Source organism: Protobothrops mucrosquamatus, unplaced genomic scaffold, assembly GCF_001527695.2.
Source record: "Protobothrops mucrosquamatus isolate PMUCROS unplaced genomic scaffold, P.Mucros_1.0 scaffold115, whole genome shotgun sequence".
NCBI classification, from domain to species: domain Eukaryota; kingdom Metazoa; phylum Chordata; class Lepidosauria; order Squamata; family Viperidae; genus Protobothrops; species Protobothrops mucrosquamatus.
This window is the reverse complement of record NW_015386487.1, coordinates 1,166,381-1,183,391: the sequence shown is the minus strand read 5'-3', so window position 1 is coordinate 1,183,391 and position 17,011 is coordinate 1,166,381. Positions and strand designations below refer to the sequence as shown.

Sequence of the window (17,011 nt, the reverse complement as noted above, 5' to 3'; positions counted from 1 at the left end):
AGGCCGAACCTGGTCATGCTAAGGAGCCTCTGAAGCTGTCGGGTTAGACAGAGGCAGCTCCAGTGCCTGAAGGGCCAGTAGGCAGCCTTGGGGCTGGGCCGAGAGCATCCGGCGGGGGACATTTGTCCAGTAGGAGAGAGCCCTTTGCTGCAAATCTGTCTCGCTCTTTCCCTTGACTGCGCTGCAGGTGATTTGGGAGGAACTGTACCGAACTTCAAGGGAGCCGTTTGCCCCACCAGCAGTTTTGGCTGGCAGTTACACAGCGTCTCCTTCCACAGGTGGCCTAATAAATTTCCCCGTAGGTCACTTCCTTACATCTCCCATCATTCACCCAGAATAAACGTCTAACCAGCTTCATTCCTCCCGGTCTCGTTCAGATCATCTGGTGGCTCACGGACGAATGGCTGAAAAAGAGGCTCGGAAGAAGTTTAAGCAGATAGTAGCAGCAGTGCACTTCTGTCACTGTCACAATATTGTCCACAGAGACCTGAAGGCTGAGAATTTGCTTCTGGATGCAAATCTGAACATCAAAATAGCAGGTGATCCATTGTAATTTGGACTTTCAAAAGGTTTCCTGGCAAAACAGGTGGATTGGGAGGCAAAGAAAGTTCAGAAAGGGAGAATGAGTTAAGGAACAGTCCTTGCAATAGAGACAGCAAAGTGGGATTTGGGGGGAATGGCTGCATTTCCTGACAGCATATAATTATTTAACCTGGTTGAAGCAGGAAGAGAAGTGAAGAGATCTAAAAGGATCTCCAGACTCAGTCAGTGATATTACACTGGCAAATTCAATTCAGCATACACCAAGTGAAAGTCACTTTGGAGCAATGGGCAGGGACCTTGAGGGTTGTGGTGGAGAGTTGTGTGGAAACCTGTGGACGCACAGGTGTGGCATTTCTTGCCAGACAACGGCTCTGCCTGCTGCTCTCCCCGGCTTCCCCTGGGCGTCAACCTGCTCTTGGGCTGCTGTACAGGACGTTAGGAAATAGACCGTTTGGTGGGAAATCACAGGCCCTTCTTCTCTTCCAGATTTTGGATTCAGTAATACCTTCACTCCTGGCCAGCTATTGAAGACCTGGTGCGGAAGTCCCCCTTATGCTGCCCCTGAACTTTTTGAAGGGAAGGAGTACGATGGGCCGAAAGTGGACATCTGGGCAAGTGGCAAAGACGTTCTCTTCTCCCTTGGGAGTGGCCCAAAAGGCATCATTCTGTTCAATAAGCCAACATTCAAAGCTGGAATCTTTGCTTTGGCCTTTTTAGGGATGGCCTCCACTGGCCATCTGCGAGGCCTCCCCCCACACTGCCCTACAAAGGAGTCTCAGCGCCCTCTTCTTTTGCAGAGCCTTGGGGTGGTGCTCTATGTCCTGGTGTGTGGGGCCCTGCCCTTCGACGGGAGCACACTGCAGAACCTGCGTGCGAGGGTGCTGAGTGGGAAGTTTCGCATCCCGTTCTTCATGTCAACAGGTACGGAGCCCTGGAGAGCGGCCGGGCCCCACCTGGCAGTGTGTTTGGAGGAGGGTGGTGCCTGCAGACGAGCCCTGGAGGAACCGGGTTCTGTTTCCTTGTGTCCATTGGGTAAAGCAGCAGGGCCCTAAAAAGCTTGCGCCCCAAAATGGGTATCGCCTCACACCCCCTACCCATTATTTGAAACGTGGAGCTGCCCCTTTGCTTGCAGAATGAAGCAACTGCCTTTGTTTCCTCCCAGGACCGGGCACAGTTAGACTTAGAAGAGGGTACAATTTGTGGAAATTCAGAGTCATCCAAATAGCCCATTTTGCTGTAGAAACAGCATGCCCTTTTTGTGCATGGCTATTCTTTGGTCTCTTTTGCTTCAGTGGGAAAGTCAGGCGGTGGTTGAGGCCAGTTCATGTTTTCCAAGCTGCTGCTTACGTTGAGGACCCCTGCCGGCCCCAGAGTCTTCCCCCACTCTACTCCCCCAGATGGGAGAGAGGGAGGAGGCTGTGATTAGTTTTTCTGATGCTTTTTAGTTTTGCAGGAAGTCAGACACCAGGAAAGGACTGACCTGGGAAAATGTTAAAGCAAATTATTTTGATACAAGCTTGAAAAGCGTCTGTGAGACTTCCCTGCCTGCCTCCCCCCACCCCCACCCCACATGAAAGGGAATCTAGGCTTCCCTGCCAGTCCCTTGCCTTTCCTCTTCCTGTGAGTAGGAAGCCATTATCTAACATTCAGTGGGAGGAATTTAGTTCTGTCTACTGCAGAACTATGTTAAAATGATTTCCTGTGGTCTGATTAATTAGAACTTGTATGTCTTAATGCCTGATAAAGTAATTAATGCAAAGCAGTAGCTTCTGCTGTGCAAGGGAGGGGCAGCCTTAGGTAGGCCCAGGATCACGCCAGGGAATGTTCCAGCAGGGCTCACCTTTGGGACAGTGGTGGTTTCACCTACAAGTAGCCTTCAGCACAGAGGCCCTGAGCAGGCATGTTTCTTCTGTTGTTCACCTGATTCCTGCCAGGAATGAGACTGTATAACTGGTGGGCCAATTGCTCTTGGTCTTCTGGTTTCCAACTCTGGAGCCTTCCTGCTTTGGCCTGATGTTTACATGAACATCAGTGATTTGATAGAGGCAGAAGTAAGTCTTCCTTCCATAGAAAAATGGTGGTACCAGTCTAGAACTTTGTGGAATTTTTTGTCACCCCCCTTTTCATGGAATTTTTGTGGGAAAAATGCAGGCAAAGTATTTGGGAAAACACAGGATGGATGGAAGGTCAACCTCCCGTACATTCTGTGACACGAAGAAGGAGAGAAAGTGGAAGATGGCCCGCTGGACTTAGGTTCCCTCTTTGCTGGCTCAGTATCTGTCCTTCATAGGTTCTTGAAGAGGGAAATGGAGGAACAAATGTAGGACCATTGTTAGTTGTGGGCAGATGGGCTGTTTTAAAAGGGCTCTGCTTCCTGGGTGGTTCTCACTGCAAGTATTGAACCCCTTTCCTGGGGCCTGCAACACCACCGTTTGGCCTTTGGGTTCTGGTGGAGGAGGGACTCGGGGGCACCTCCCCTTTGCAGTAGGAGAGCCAGGTGTGGACCAGTTCACATTCTTAGGATCACATCAAGCCACAGGGCAAAGGGTAAAGGAGGAACCCTTTGGGGATGCAGGAACAGACTGTTGCAGGTGGCCTCTGGTGACATTCCGATGCCTTATCCTGGCTGCTGTCTTGCAGAGTGTGAACATTTGATCCGCCACATGCTGGTGCTGGAGCCGAGCAAACGGCTCTCCATGGAGCAGATCTGCAAGCACAAGTGGATGAAGCTTGGGGAAGTAGACCCCGAGTTCAGTACAGTGAGTAAATTCGTTTTACTGACTTTCATAAGAAGCTCATGTATAAAAGCAGGGTAGGTTGGGAGACGCATTGGGCGGACCAGGTCACCATAAAGGAAAATTTTTAAAGGTAGGGCCAGCCCTAGAGCAGATGCACATCTGTAGCCTCTCCACAAGGGAAGGGAGGGGGAGGCGAGTGAAGGGGCTTGTTCCTACCAATGGGGTCCCTGTGGCTGATTCCCTGCCAGCCTTGCTTTCTCATTTCTCAGCTTTATGCTGTGTCTTTTTTGGGCTGGGAAATTTCCTGCAAAAAAAAAAAAAGGGGGGGGTGATGTCCTGCTCAGCCAGCTCATAGGCAGCAACCACCCCTCCCTTTGCGCATCTGTGCTTTTTCTTGTTGTGGGAACAAGCAGCCTTGAAAAAGTTCTCTGCTTTCTAGTTAATAGCAGAATGTCAGCATCTGAAAGCCGAGAGGCAGCTGGAGCCCCTGAATGAGGAGGTGCTGCTGGCCATGGCTGAGATGGGGCTGGATAAGGAACGCACCCTCCAGGTACCAAGGCCACTGGCCCTTTGAGGACTCTGGGCGTGCTCTGGGGGCAGGGAAGAGTGACATGTGGCTTTTGTGACCTCCTAGTCATTGAGGACAGAGGCCTACGACCACTACAGTGCAATCTATAGCCTTCTCTGTGATCGCCAGAAGAGGCATAAAACTCTGCGTACTTCTGCCTTGCCCAGCCTCCCACGGACTCTGACCTTTCCAGCACCCGCCAGTCTCCAGGTCAGTTTTGGGGGAGAGGCGGCTCTGCTGCTGGGCAGCCTGCAAGCATAAAGCCCCAGAGAGGCCCCCTCATCCCCTGCCTCACAGCACTTTGGGGGCTTTCACCCGGAAGCTTCTGGTGACCTGGGAATGGCTCTCATGGTCTGGCTTGGCATGTATGTGGAGGGATGTCCCTGTGTTCGTTGGGGTGTCCTTTCTGCCCTCTGACTGAGTCCCTGCCATGCTCCTGTATGGCCCAGCCAAGCGAAGGACTTGACTGGGGGGGAAAGAGCGTGTCTGGCAGAGAGGCCTTTGTCTGTCAAACGGATGCAGGCCTCCCTATGGGAATTCCTTTTCTCCCTGGCTGGAATGGCTTATGGAACAGAAACAACTGCTCCCCCCGCCCTTCTTCCCAAAAGAGGCAGCCCTCCCAGAGAAAGGGAGAGGAAATGTTGCCTGTCTCTGTGTGTCTCATCTGAAAGTCGGAGATGGGCTAAATTCTCTTCTGGGAATACTGCTATCCAGAGCAGCTCTTAGAAGTTTATTTCCTGGATTGTGTCCAGCTCACTCTAACATAGTCTCCTTCTCCCCGCCCCCCGAGCAAGGCAGCTATTGCGCTGGTGGAGGACCTGGTTGAGGGGGGGTGGAACCTGGGCCAAGGCAGCTCTTGGTGGCAGAGTAAGAGGGGTGGGCATTCAGCATTTGGGGGGTGGGTCTGCTTTACAGGCAGAACCTGCTGGCAACCCAGTGAGCCTCAGCGTCCCACAAGTGCAGCTCATCAACCCAGACAACCAGATAGTCGAGGTAAGGGCCTTTCCATCCAGGGCTTTTTCTTGGAGACTCTCCTTTCTCTTCCGGAGGCTCGTGCATTCCTCCTTCTGGGATCTTTCTCTTATAGACGGATGGCACCATGAACTTGGACAGCGATGAAGGAGAAGAGCCGTCTCCTGAAGCTCTGGTCCGTTACCTCTCCATGCGAAGACACACCGTTGGCGTGGCTGATCCTCGGTGAGCTTTGCTGACCCTCCCCCCGCTTTGTTCCTCTCTGAGTAACAGTTGGGTCTATTAGTGCGATTGCTTCTCAGCCCCTTCTCGGCAGTTTGGCCAAGAAATCATGGAACCCAAAGGCAGGTGTGCCGGGGTCTCTGGCTTCTGGTATCCAAGCTCTTATTTCTGTGTTGGCAGCACTGAGGTGATGGAAGATCTCCAGAATCTGCTCCCAGGCTTCCCGCGAATCACCCCACAGGCCCCGTTCCTGCAGGTGGCCCCAAATGTGAACATGGCAGCCAATGTGCTTCCCAGGCAGCACCTGCAGCCGACCGGCCAGTTGGAGTACAAGGTACCCTTCCCCTTTCTCTGCCGGCCTCAGCCCGGCAGCTGCAGAAGGCTGCTGAGGATGGGGCACAGAGAGCCCCCTGCCTTTGCGAGGGGCCGCCGCGCAGAGGGCAGCCATAAGAGAAAGCTTTGTTGCAGGAGCAGTCTTTGCTGCAGCCGCCCACACTGCAGCTGCTGAACGGGATGGGGCCGCTGGGGCGCAGGGCCTCCGACGGGGGAGCCAACATCCAGCTGCACGCACAGCAGCTCCTGAAGCGTCCCCGGGGCCCGTCTCCCCTCGTAACCATGACACCCGTAAGCCCCCATTTTCTTATGGACACCTCTCCATAAGGGGCTCCTTGGCTGTGCTTGCTTGTGTCGGGTGACAGAGACCCCCATGTCTGAATTGGCTTTCCACATTGCAAGGGGGGGCATTGTTTCCTCCTCCCTGCTCATCTGAGTCTGGGTCCTGGGGAGGGCTGGTTAGCCTTGGCGTTGCCATCTTGCTTCCTGAGCCCTTGGCAGTGAAGCTCCCTTGTGGGCTGCGTGTTTTGCCTTGCCCTTCTTCGGGGCCTTCCTCCTCCCCCTTGGAGGGGGACCGTTGGGGAAGCTTTTGGCCAAGCACAGCCAGTGACCTTGTCTCCCTTCAGGCAGTGCCTGCTGTAACCCCCGTGGATGAGGAGAGCTCGGACGGGGAGCCAGATCAGGAAGCCGTGCAGAGGTAACTCTTGCACCTGCCTCCCGGGAGCTTCCGCTTGCTTTTGCTTCCCTGGGAGCCGAGGGGCTCTGCTGCTTGGACCTGCCCTCCTCTCTCTCACTAACCTCTTTGCACTGACCGGAAGGGAGGGGCGGCCTTCTGTAAGTATGACGTTCCAGGGCAGGCACCCGGCATTTGCCCTGCTGGTGCCCAGCGGCTTTCTTTCCTACAGCCAAAGTGGTTTGTCTTTCCTTCCAACACCCGTCTTGTAGCTTCTGCGCTGGGAAAGACCAACAGTGGTCTAGACTGCCGATTCCCAGAGGGCAGCGTATGAGGCTGTTGTGGTAAAAACGAGAGTCACCGGTTGAGATGAGCAGTTATAGAAATCAAGTGAATGGATAATAACTCCCCCAGAGGCCTTGTAGCATTTTAAAGGCACACTAGCATTTTAGAGCACAAGTATTGATGAAATGGGTTACGGCCCCCACCGTCTTTGGTAAGTCCTGAAGGCGCCACAAGATTCAGTATCGGTTTGGATTGCAGCTCTGTGTCGTCTTCTGCTGATCCCCTCATGCAATCAGAGCGGTCAGGCCCCCAGTGGGCCTGGCTCCCAGGCAGCTTGGCAGATGCTTCTTTGGAAGGGAGGCTACTCTTTTCCCGCGGGAGCAGGGAACGGGGAGGGAAAGCCGGGATGTCATTAGAGCATGAAGGAACTCTTAAGACAGCCATCTGCACCAGAGTCTGCCTGGAGAGCAGGGCAGAGGAAGGTCCCTTCTGTGAGGCTGCTTCGACTGCCTGACCTCAGAGGGGGGGGGGGCAGAGCAAATTGAAGCTTTGGCCCAGGTGAGCGGATCCTGCCTGGGAACTCTAGCAGAGAAGGAACTTTCCCACTTCTCACTTTTTAAGAATGAAGGCAACCTGGAGGTGCGTCTGCCAATGCTTTCGTAGAATTGATACTGGCGGGTTCCCCCCTCCCCTTTGTAGAGGTCCTCTCAGATTTGTTTTTAAAGTCTCCCATGAGAACTTGCAAGATCTAGGCAATTTTTAAATAAGAAATGAGAATTTTTGATAATTCCTGTGACATCATGGAAAGCGCCTGCTGACTGAACATGTTGGTGACCCCTGTCCTAAATGATCTTGCATTCTTCTCCGTGCTCTGCCCTGAGCAGTGGGCCTTCCTCCCCTCACTCAGCCAGAGGTTGAGCCATCCGGTGCAAGAGCTGAATCCCTCCGCTCTCTGCTCTGGACTGCGAGGGCAAAGCTGTCCAGCTTCTTCTTGTCAGTGATCATCCCAGGCCAGGTGGCAGCTCTATTAGAGGGAGATCTGACCTTTGCCCTTCCTCTCCACCTGAACCCGTGTTAGAGAGGCAGCTTAGGGTGGGCTCTCCTGTTGGGCAAGACGGCTCCCCAGAGGCTAAGGATAGTTACTCAGAGCAAATAGTGGGTCAGAAAATGGCCCTCTTCACCCTCAGCACAGATGGGGCAGGGCTGGCTTGCACGGTGGCCACTCTCCTGCTTCTTCCTGGATCATCTGGATGGCTTGGTCATGTGGATGAGGGAAGCTTTGTTGTTGCGCTCCTTGTAGCTGCCTTGCCCTAAGTGCCCTTCCTTTGTCTATAAGTAGCCTTTGATGCATCCTCTTCCTGCCCTCCTCCCAGTTATCAGTCAGTGGTGAAAACTGGTCTAGGTAGGCAGGCAAGTAAGCAGGCACTTCCAAGCCTTCCCTTCTCTGGGGCAGGTTCCTGTATTTCTTACGGCTCATAGGTTGGCATCCTGGTTAGCTCTCCTGAAGCCTGGCCATTGCTAGCCAGCAGCTTCCATTCAGCCTGGCTCACTGCAGCCTTGGGTGTGGGCCTGGTACTCCAAGGCTGTGTGGCAGCAGCCCCACTCGGAAGGAAAGGGCTCCAGCTTTTGATTTGTTCCTTCCAACTCTGCACTGGACGGGCTGCCTTGACAGCGTCCTTTTGTCAGGCTGAAAGGCCTCTCTGACCTCTTATGCCTCATCAGTCCTTGAACTCTGCCGATGGGAGCCACATTAGAGTGGTTCTCCTGCTAGGCTTGCCCTTCCTTGGGGGCCCCAGCATGGGTGCTGAGGTAGCCCTCCTTGCCCCTCCTTCCTCCTGGGTGAGCCTGCTCGCAACTCCACCTGCTTGGCTTAATTCTCTGGCCCTTCTGCTTTCTTCAGAGTGGGGCTGTGCCAGTAATGGCCGGCCTTCTTGCTCTCTCTCTCTGCCTCTCTGTGCCCCCCCATACAAGGCTCTAGAGAGGTGGGCAAGAGGCTGCCCCCCACTTTGCTGCTGCTGCTGCCGCCGCTGCTGCTGCCGCTCTGTCTTCAGGAGGTCCTGGGTGCTGCCTTTCGTCCAGGGGCTCCTGCTCATCTCCTCTGCTCCTGCTCGTTGCAGATACTTGGCCAATAGGTCAAAAAGGCACACCTTGGCCATGACCAACCCCACTGCGGAAATCCCGCCTGACTTGCAGAGGCAGCTCGGACAGCAGCCCTTCCGCTCCCGGGCCTCACACCTGGCACCTGACCAGCACCGGTGAGTAGCGGCACCGGACGCTTGGGAAGCTGCCCCTCAGAGGAGGGCAGAAGTTCCTGCAGTTTGCCCCGGGTGCCTGTGGCTCTCAACTTGTCGATCGCCCCCTCAGGTTCGTTGCCCCCTTGGGCCTCGGGGATGGCTGTCAGTGCTGGGTATCTCCATATAGCAGAGGTTGGGGCTTTGTTAGCCCGGCAGCTTGGTGGGCAGCTGGCTAACTGGGTGGCCACCTGCCAGTTCTCTCTGACTTGGTGGATCCAGGGTGGAGCTGGAAAGGCAGCATCAGCAACAGCAACAGCAGCATCAGCAACTTTCTAGAGTTGGATTTGTGAGCAGGACAGGAGGGGACGTGGCCAGAGCATCCAGTCTCCTCTGTTTGTGCTGATACAGGGGCCGCCTCTTGATAACCACCCTCAGAGAACAACCTCTGAACCTTGTTCATGTCAACAGCTGGGCCAGGGGATTTGCACTGGAGCGGCCTGTTAGCCTGCAGTCCAATGGGGGGAGGAGAGTAGAGGGGGCAGATGTAGCAGCTGACTGTTGATCATTGCGAAATGACTTCTCAGCCTGGGACATGTTACCAGGGACGGTGCAAAACTCCTTTCTCTCCCTGGGAAGACCAGCAGGAGGGGCTCTGCTCCCTCTCTCCCACTCGTCTTAGTTTGCCCCCACTGAGCCCCCCCCATCCTGCGTTGTCTGCAGGGGAGCTGGAGGTCTCGTGGGCAGAGCATGACGTCACCAGAGGAGCAGCTGGACTCTGAGCCAGCTGGGGCCACAGGGCTGCCACGCTGGAAGCAAGCGGAGCAAAAGGGCAGAGATAAGAGTCCGCCCCTTCTGTGACTCAGCTGGGCTGCTCTGGGCCAAGCATCCTCCCTCCCTCTGCATCGGTAGGCCACAGGCAGCCAGGAAGGAGCATCTGGGCTCCCGGGGCTTCCTGGAAGCCTTTCAGCTCTGTCCCCTCCCCCCCCCAAGAGACACAGCCTTTGAATTGCTGCAGAGCAGGAGTGTGGCTTGGGGGGGGGGAGGCAGGCATTCTGGGGAGTAGCTGCATGGTGGTGTTGGCATGCAGGGCTCCCAGGCACTTGCAGAGATGGCCCAGTGACTTGAAATCTGCCATTGTGAGCTGGGTGGGGCAGCCAGGCTCCCAAGGTAGTGAGGAGCTGGCCCCTGCCTCCCAGAAGTCCCTTGCCAGGCAGCTCTGCTGGCAGCTGAGGCCACTTAGCCGCTCTGACTTCAAGGATTTGACAGGAGGGGGAGATGCTCCCCGAACCTAGTGGAAAACCTGGTTGGGGTTTGCCTCTATGGGCTGTCCCTGGCCTCTCTTCTTTCTCCCTTCTCCTCAGTCCATGAAAAAAGGGGATAACTTCGCTGACTTTATTCATTTGTTTAAAGATTTCTACGATAGCTTTCCAAACCATGCATGTCACAGAGATTCATACAGCATTTAAAGTAGGCACAAGGCAAGGGTGCTTAGAAGACAAGAAACCCAAAGCCAACGCTAGATGCTATTCCAGAAGAGTCATGAGAGGGCCTCTCCTGCAGTTCACAGGCCACTGGAGGAAATCCCTTCCTGAAGAGGGAGGTTTAGGCCACTGGACTTGTGCCCGAGGAAGCAACTGGTAACCAGGACAGTGTTGGCAGGACCAGAGTAACTTGGCCATGCCCATGTTTCCAAGGTAGCCCCAGGCCAAGTGCATGTCAAGCACTCACTTGGTTGGAAAGAGAGGCGTGTGCCACCGTGGCCAGGGCTGGGTTAGCATGCCAGCTTAAGCTGGGCAAAGGTGCAAAGCTGAGTCCTCCCTAAGGCTAGCCTGATTCCTGGGGGTGGGAGGGGGTTAGGGTTAGGATTGGCTCTTGGGGGCTGAATACAAGTCCTGCAGGAAGAGTGGAATGCCCAAAGTGTCGTGCCACATTTTGCTGATGTACGCCTAACAGGTCCTTCAGCACCAACCAGGATACATTCATCTGAAGCCCGAATCCTGATGGAGATACCTCTGGATAGTTTGTTCTTGGAGCTGATGTGCCTTAGGGGTCATCTCCCCCACTTGGCCTGGCCAAGTCTTTGTCTGAGCACTTTGCAATATCCTAGAGATGATCAGGAAACAAAGGCAACTCCTTTCTGCTCCTCTTGTAGTTAAGATGGACATTAATCAGTTGCAGCCCTTTTGGGCTCTTATGGCAAAGGGAAGCACATGCTGCAAATGCCAAATGCTTTTTCCCTGTCTTGGAAAGATGGCATCAGGTGCAGGGGGTGTAGTGACCCTCCAGCTCCTCTTCTCTGCTGCTGCTCCCTTCGTGTTCTTGGGGGTTCAGGTGGTGGCCAGACAGGCCCTGAAGCCAGAGACCCCCGGACATGGCTTTGGAGTCCGGAGGAGATGGGAGGAGTTCCTCACTTCTATTAGTTGCTCTGACTAATAAGAGACAAATCGGGTATGTTTGGCAGGCATCCAGTGATCAGATTCTTCTGTCTCAAGTGGTTCCTGTTCTGTTAGGGTGAGTGGAGGGGGGAGGCTGGCCTTTGGGGAAATGGCCCTGGGGTCAAGCTGCTCCTTCTAGCCTGCTCCTCTCCTCCGTGTGTGTCTCCAGCTATGTCTACAAGGACTCAAACACGCTGCACCTCCCCACAGAGCGCTTCTCCCCAGTGCGCCGTTTCTCAGATGGGGCGGCCAGTATCCAGGCCTTCAAGGCGCAGCTGGAGAGGATGGGCAACCACAGCAGCATCAAGCAGCTCCAGCAGGTACAGGGCTGAGTTTGGGAGAACCCAGCCGGGCCTCTCTGCCAGAGCAAAGCCAAGTTGGATGGTCTCATAGGCAGCTGACCTGCAGGGTTGCCATTTTTCTCACTGTTTGGCCCAGAACTTTTTGTAGTGCTCGGAGCCCTTGTTTTGGGAAATCTCTTCTTTTTCCCTGAAGAGTTGCCAGTTTTCAGTTCAGGGTCCGCTACTGCGCATGGCTATGGCTGGGCCAGGCACCAGCTGTGTGGTGAGAGGGTCGCTGGACCGCTCTGGCTGCCCAGGGAGCTGCTGGAGGCTTCAGTGGGCTCCCAGTTCTGGCGGGCAGCTCCGAGGGTGCTTGCAAGGAGGATGGGGAGCGAGTGTGACAGGGATGCCCGGTTGAGGTGAGGCTCTTGGCAGCCCAAGGAGCCTTTTGGCCTCTCAGGTCTTCCTCTCCGGGCAGAGGGGGGCCGGCAGTGGGCAACTTCTTTTGAAGAGGGAGCTGCCTCCGGGCCTGCCATTCTGCGCAGTGCTGAGGCAGCTGCCATCACCCGAGGCCAGGCCTGCCCCAGCCCCCTCCTTGCTGGCTCTCTGCAGCCAGGCAGGGCTGAGCCTCACCAGGAGGTTATTTCAGGAGTGTGAGCAGCTCCAGAAGATGTACGGGGGGCACATGGACGAGAGGACTCTGGAGAAGACACAGCAGCAGCATATCTTGTACCAGCAGGAGCAGCACCACCAGATCCTTCAGCAGCAGATCCAGGTAGGGGGGCATTGAGAAGGGCAGCACTTTGGATGTGGGGGGGGCCTGGAACCTCCTTCTGCCCACCCTTTCTCCCTTTGGGCTTCTGCAGAGCTTTGCTGCTTTGCAGGTATCCAGAGTGACTGCTGAATCCCAGGGCAGTTCAGCAGCCCAGCTCTGATGCAGAGGCGGCTCTTCTTTTGCCCATTGCTCAAGGTGGGGGGGGGGGAGTCGGGGGGGGGGACATGCTCACCGCATTTCTCTCTGTTCCTCCTCTTCCTCTCCCTTGCACAGGATTGCATCCGTCCGCCACAACCTTCCCCACCCTTGCAGGCGGCAAGTGAAAACCAGCCTGCTCTGCTCACTCACCAGCTCCAGAGGTGAGCAAAGCCTCCCCCCTGCCCGCCTTCTGGGAGCCCCAGGAGGTCTAAAGGCCTCCCAAGGCCTCCTGCAGGGAAAGGACGGTGCCCACTGGGCCAGCTGAAGGAGAGGCCTCTAGGCCTTTGGAAAGCTCAGCTCTGGCTCAGACCTCAGGAAGGGGGAAGCAGGATGGGGGTCCTGGCTGAAATCCCTCTAAGCTGACAGGAGCTTCAGGAGGAGTTGTGGCACTGCTCCCTTTCAGCAGGGAAAGTCTGCAGACCTCTGGCAGAGCAGAAGAGAAAATTGCTGAGCACAGCAGTAAAAGGACAGCTGGTTAACCACCCTCGGCTGAATAAAGCTGAGCTTGGAGCTGTTGACCTTTGCTTGTGTAAGGAGGAGGACAAGAGGAAAACACGGAGAGCTTCCAGGCCCTCATTGTGGAAGAGAATTAGATATGGATGTAAAGAACGGCAACGCTCCTTCCCTGTGAACACGTGGCCTTGTATGAGAAATACGCCATTTGAACAAGGGCATTTCCTAGTTTTGCTCTCGCTGTTTTATAGTGCTTTCCTAGATTTGGTTTTGTTAAAAAATCTGCCTTTCATTTTCTGGGTCTTAATTTATTACTTCAAAGATTAGAATTTGGTATCAGAAGAAGTGGTGCTAGCTGCCAGGTTGGCTGGCTTCAAAAGAGGATTGGACTCTTCTTGGAAGTCCTGGGGATGGGTGGCTGTTGGCCTGGAGGCCACAGCAGTGCTTCTGAAGGGCACAGCTGGGTGATTCTGGGCTTCCTTGTGCCCTTGGCTACTGGCAGAACAGCTGCTGGACTACCAGCCCAGGAGTTCAGTCCAGCAGGGCACGGCTTCCGTCCTCACGTTCCCGTGCAGCTTCATCTGGGAAGGGCTGGGTCCAGGTCTCAGCATATCCCTTAGGAAGCCACGGTGGGCTGAGCTGGAAAACTGCCGGGGTCTGGAGTCCGATGCAGCAGGGCCCGGCTTCTGCTCTTAGGCGCTGGTATTCTGCTTGGGGCTGAGGGGCTGTTCAAGGAGTGCCAGGCCCTCCTGGGACAGGGACAGTCCCAGAGCTGGCCAGCCAGCCAGACTCACATGCTGTATTCTCCTGAGATGCCAGGGCTCTGCTTCTGATTTTGTGTTTGTACACACAGATTACAGATCCAGCCCTCCAGCCCACCTCCAAGCCACCCCAGCAACCATCTCTTCAAGCAGGCGGACAGCAGCCCCCCGCCCGTTAGCAGCAGCATGCTCCAGGCCCACAGTAGGTGTCGGCTGGTGAGCAGCCCTGCAGGGTTTGGGCTCGCTCCACAGGGCCCCTCTCCTGCCCGGGGAGTCCCCGCAGTCCTGGGGAGGGGAAACGACAGGGTCAAGGTTCGCTCACCAGCAAGGCTGTGCTCTTTGCAGGTGCAGCCTCCCAGACGCCCTTCCAGGGGGGGACGCCATCGCCTCCGCCTCCACACGGCAACATCTTCCGGCAGCCTGGGAATCGCTCCCCACCCCCTAGCCTGGCCTTGCCCTGTGTGGGCCTGCAGCAGCCGGGGCAGCCTGTCCCCCTCCCGATGCAGGAGCCCGGCGACCTCATGGGCAACAGCCTTCTGCAGGCCGGGCGGGGCTTGCCCATACCCCCCAGCGCCAGTCCGCTGCAGATGCATCATCGTGCCAGCCTGATGGCCTCCCTGACCTACGGACATCGGCCCCTGTCGAAGCAGCTCAGCGCAGACAGTGCCGAGTCCTCCCACAGGTGCGGCTGGCCGAGGGTGAGGGAGGGGAGGCAGCCCGGGCTTGGCCAGGCAGGCCATGAGCAGAGCAAGCCTACCCCATCCGGCTGGCCTGGGAGCGAGCCGATCTGACTTGGCCCCTCTTTGTAGGTACCCATCCGCCACAGGCTATGCCCAGGCGCACCTGCACCCCCAGCTGTTCCCTGAGCCGTCCCGCATCTCTCCAAGCAGCTTCGGCCCCGCCGGCCCCTCCGGCTTCCCTCCGGCCCCAGCCCTCAAGGTGCCACTGCTGGAGCAGTACTCCGGCTTCCCCCAGAGCAGCCAGCAGCAGCAGCAGCAGCACTACACAGCCTCCGCCCTGCACCAGGCCTTGCTGTCCCCCACCCCACCAGACTACAGCCGGCGCCCGCAAGTGCCCCCCATCCTGCAGGGGCTGCTTTCTCCCCGCCACTCGCTGGCCGGCCACCCAGACCTGCGGCTGCCCCAGGCAGAGGTGGCCCAGCTGATCAAGCGACGGCAGCAGCAGCAGCAGCAGCAGGAGTTCCAGGAGCTGTTCCGGCAGATGAGCCAAGGGGACGCGGGACAGGGGCTCCCCAGCATGGCCCAGAAACTCCCTGACCGGCCGCCCCTGGCTTTGCCTTACCAAAACACTGACCCCTACCATCCCCATGCCAGCCCCCAGCCACTCTTGAAAGTCAGGGGACAGGAGTGCCTCTCGCATGCCTCGGGGTCGGCCCGCGGATACGCCCCACCTTCGGCCCTGCTGCACTCGGAGAGCATGGAGGAGGAGGAGGAAGCGGCGGACTGCTTGTGCGAGGGGCCCAGGGACCCTTTCCCCGGCCACAAGACCAAAGGCTGCCCCGAGACGCGGCTCCTCTTAAGCATTGGGGGGCCTGGGGACTCGGACTCTTTATTTGGGCCTGCCAAGGGTGAGCCAGAGCTGGGAGCCCACCTGTATCGGCCCCAGACCGTCTCCCCCTTCAGTCGGAGCGAAGTGCCCTGCCCAGGTAAGGCCCGGCTCCCATCCACGAGGGGCTGGCTAGAGCCCCTTTCCAGGGCTCGCTTGTGGGCAGAAGGGCGCTCTCTTTCTCAGCTGAGGGGCGAAGGCAGCCCCCTCTGCCCCTGGGCGGCGTTGGCCTTTCGGTGGCCCCGGCTTTCCCCTCAGGAGGAGGACGGTGTTTTTCGGAGCATGGCATCCTCAGCACTGCGGGGGGGGGGGGNGGGGGGGGGGGAGTGATTTGGGATGCAGGGAAGATGACCCGGCAGTGGCCAGAAGGGGAAGAAGAAGCGGCAACAGAGCCCAGATGGCCATGGGAAATGCTCTCTTTGACCACTGTGCCCTGCGCCAGGGACCCTAGGAGACCTTTGGTGACATAGGTGGCTTGGCCTCCGGGGCCAGCACCCCTGATTTGGATCCCCTTGGCGACCCAGAAAGGCTCAGCCAGTTCTTGGCTGGATTAGGAAACGGTCCTTCCTGTCCCCCTGTTGAGCCGGACGGGGCTGGGCTCGAGGGGCAAAAGATTGGGCTGGCTGGAAGACTTCCCTGGACTCCTGACCTCTTTTGCCCTCCTGCTTGTCCATCCAGATCCTATGGTCACCGGTGGCCAGGAGAGGACCTCGCCCGGGCACATGGAGATGGCCGATGTGGAGGGGCTCACGGCGTTCCCAGCAAGAATGATTCCTGGCGCACATCCCAGATCCCGGCCCCTGCAGAGACACCACACCATCCAAAACAGCGACGATGCCTACGTGCGTTGGGGGCTGGGGACAGGAGAGTCTGGCTGGGGCAATGCCTGAGCCTCTTGCTTGTGCAGTGAGCGGGGCTGGGTGGTTTTCCCTCTCTTATCCACGCATCCCAGCCCCTCAGTGCCCCTTTTGCTGGCTGCTGCAGGTGCAACTGGACCCTTTGCTGGGCATGAGCCTCATGGCAGGGAAAGCACTTAGTTCTGCCCGGATGGCCGATGCTGTTCTCAGCCAGACCTCCCTGGTGGGCAGCCAGCCCCTCCCTGAGGGAGAGAGGAGGGGTGAGTGCCAGACACACAACTCTGGGGGGACCCTGAGGCGGACTCTGGGGCAGGGAGGCTTGCCCTGCTTGTGACCCCAGGAGGGTGGCCCTCCCTTGGCCTTGGACATGCTGGGTGGCAGGTGGGCCCTCCCTGCAGCCCGGGCCCTCAGCCAGGAGGGTGGTTTCATTTTCCTCTGCCCCCACAGATGGTGGGGAACATCTGGAAGGTCGGGAGCAGTCCAGCTTGGGTGATGGCAGCCAGCATCTCAATGCCTCTTGCTACCCCTCCACCTGTGTCACCGACGTCCTGCTGAGCTACAGGCACCCGGAGCTTCCCTTTGGGGTGGAGCAAGCGGGGGTCTAGTGAGCTGATGGCAGCCGTGAGTCTGCGCCCTATGCCGGAGGAGGAGGGGGGTGCCCCACCAGCTGAGAAAGGGAGGGGAGGCCTGACTGGCCCTTGTTGAGGGAGCAGCACCCCAAAGGAGGGTGGGCCAGGGGCAAAGAGCATGTGTGAATCAGGGCCTGGGGCATCCCGGACCCCCTTGGTGCTTCCTGGCTGGAGGTGCCAACTTCCGGTGCCCGCAGGGGGTGGGGCGGTGGCTGGAGGCCCAGGGTTGTGTCTTCAAGGCCAGTGGGTGTGCAGCTCCAGCCCAGCTGCCCACATTTCCCTTCCTGGTATTGCGTTGACAGGGTTTTATACAGCTCCGAAGTGAGAAGGTCCATTTCAAACCGACAGTATCTTGCAGCCTTGCACCAAACAGCCATCACGTTTCTCTGGGAAGGAAACCTCATGGCGGTGGTGACTCTTCCTGCTCTTCCTCCTCCTCCTCCTCCGCGTTGGTCCCAGAGCGTGCTTGTCCCTTTCGGATGTTCATT

General features: G+C 57.2%; 1 protein-coding gene across 1 annotated transcript; it reads left to right on the top strand.

Moving 5' to 3' along the window:
- The first annotated feature begins 385 nt into the window (after window positions 1-385).
- SIK3 (SIK family kinase 3) lies at window positions 386-16,912 on the top strand. The gene is made up of 22 exons (XM_029283507.1): window positions 386-539; window positions 1,030-1,154; window positions 1,341-1,464; window positions 3,184-3,302; window positions 3,721-3,831; window positions 3,916-4,059; window positions 4,765-4,842; window positions 4,937-5,046; window positions 5,224-5,377; window positions 5,512-5,667; window positions 6,003-6,073; window positions 8,452-8,589; window positions 11,173-11,323; window positions 11,934-12,059; window positions 12,333-12,418; window positions 13,564-13,673; window positions 13,817-14,153; window positions 14,281-15,137; window positions 15,716-15,879; window positions 16,022-16,154; window positions 16,342-16,515; window positions 16,826-16,912. Exons 1-21 carry the CDS (start codon window positions 401-403, stop codon window positions 16,497-16,499), a joined length of 3,591 nt encoding a protein of 1,196 aa, XP_029139340.1. The 5' UTR covers window positions 386-400; the 3' UTR covers window positions 16,500-16,515; window positions 16,826-16,912.
- Window positions 16,913-17,011: the final 99 nt, after the last annotated feature.

Coding starts and splice junctions, on each gene's coding strand:
- SIK3 (XM_029283507.1), top strand. CDS start 401: ATGGCTGAAAAAGAGGCTCGGAAGAAGTTTAAGCAGATAGTAGCAGCA. Junction 12,060..12,332: donor TCCTTCAGCAGCAGATCCAG/GTAGGGGGGCAT, acceptor TCCCTTGCACAG/GATTGCATCCGTCCGCCACA. Junction 12,419..13,563: donor CTCACTCACCAGCTCCAGAG/GTGAGCAAAGCC, acceptor TTGTACACACAG/ATTACAGATCCAGCCCTCCA.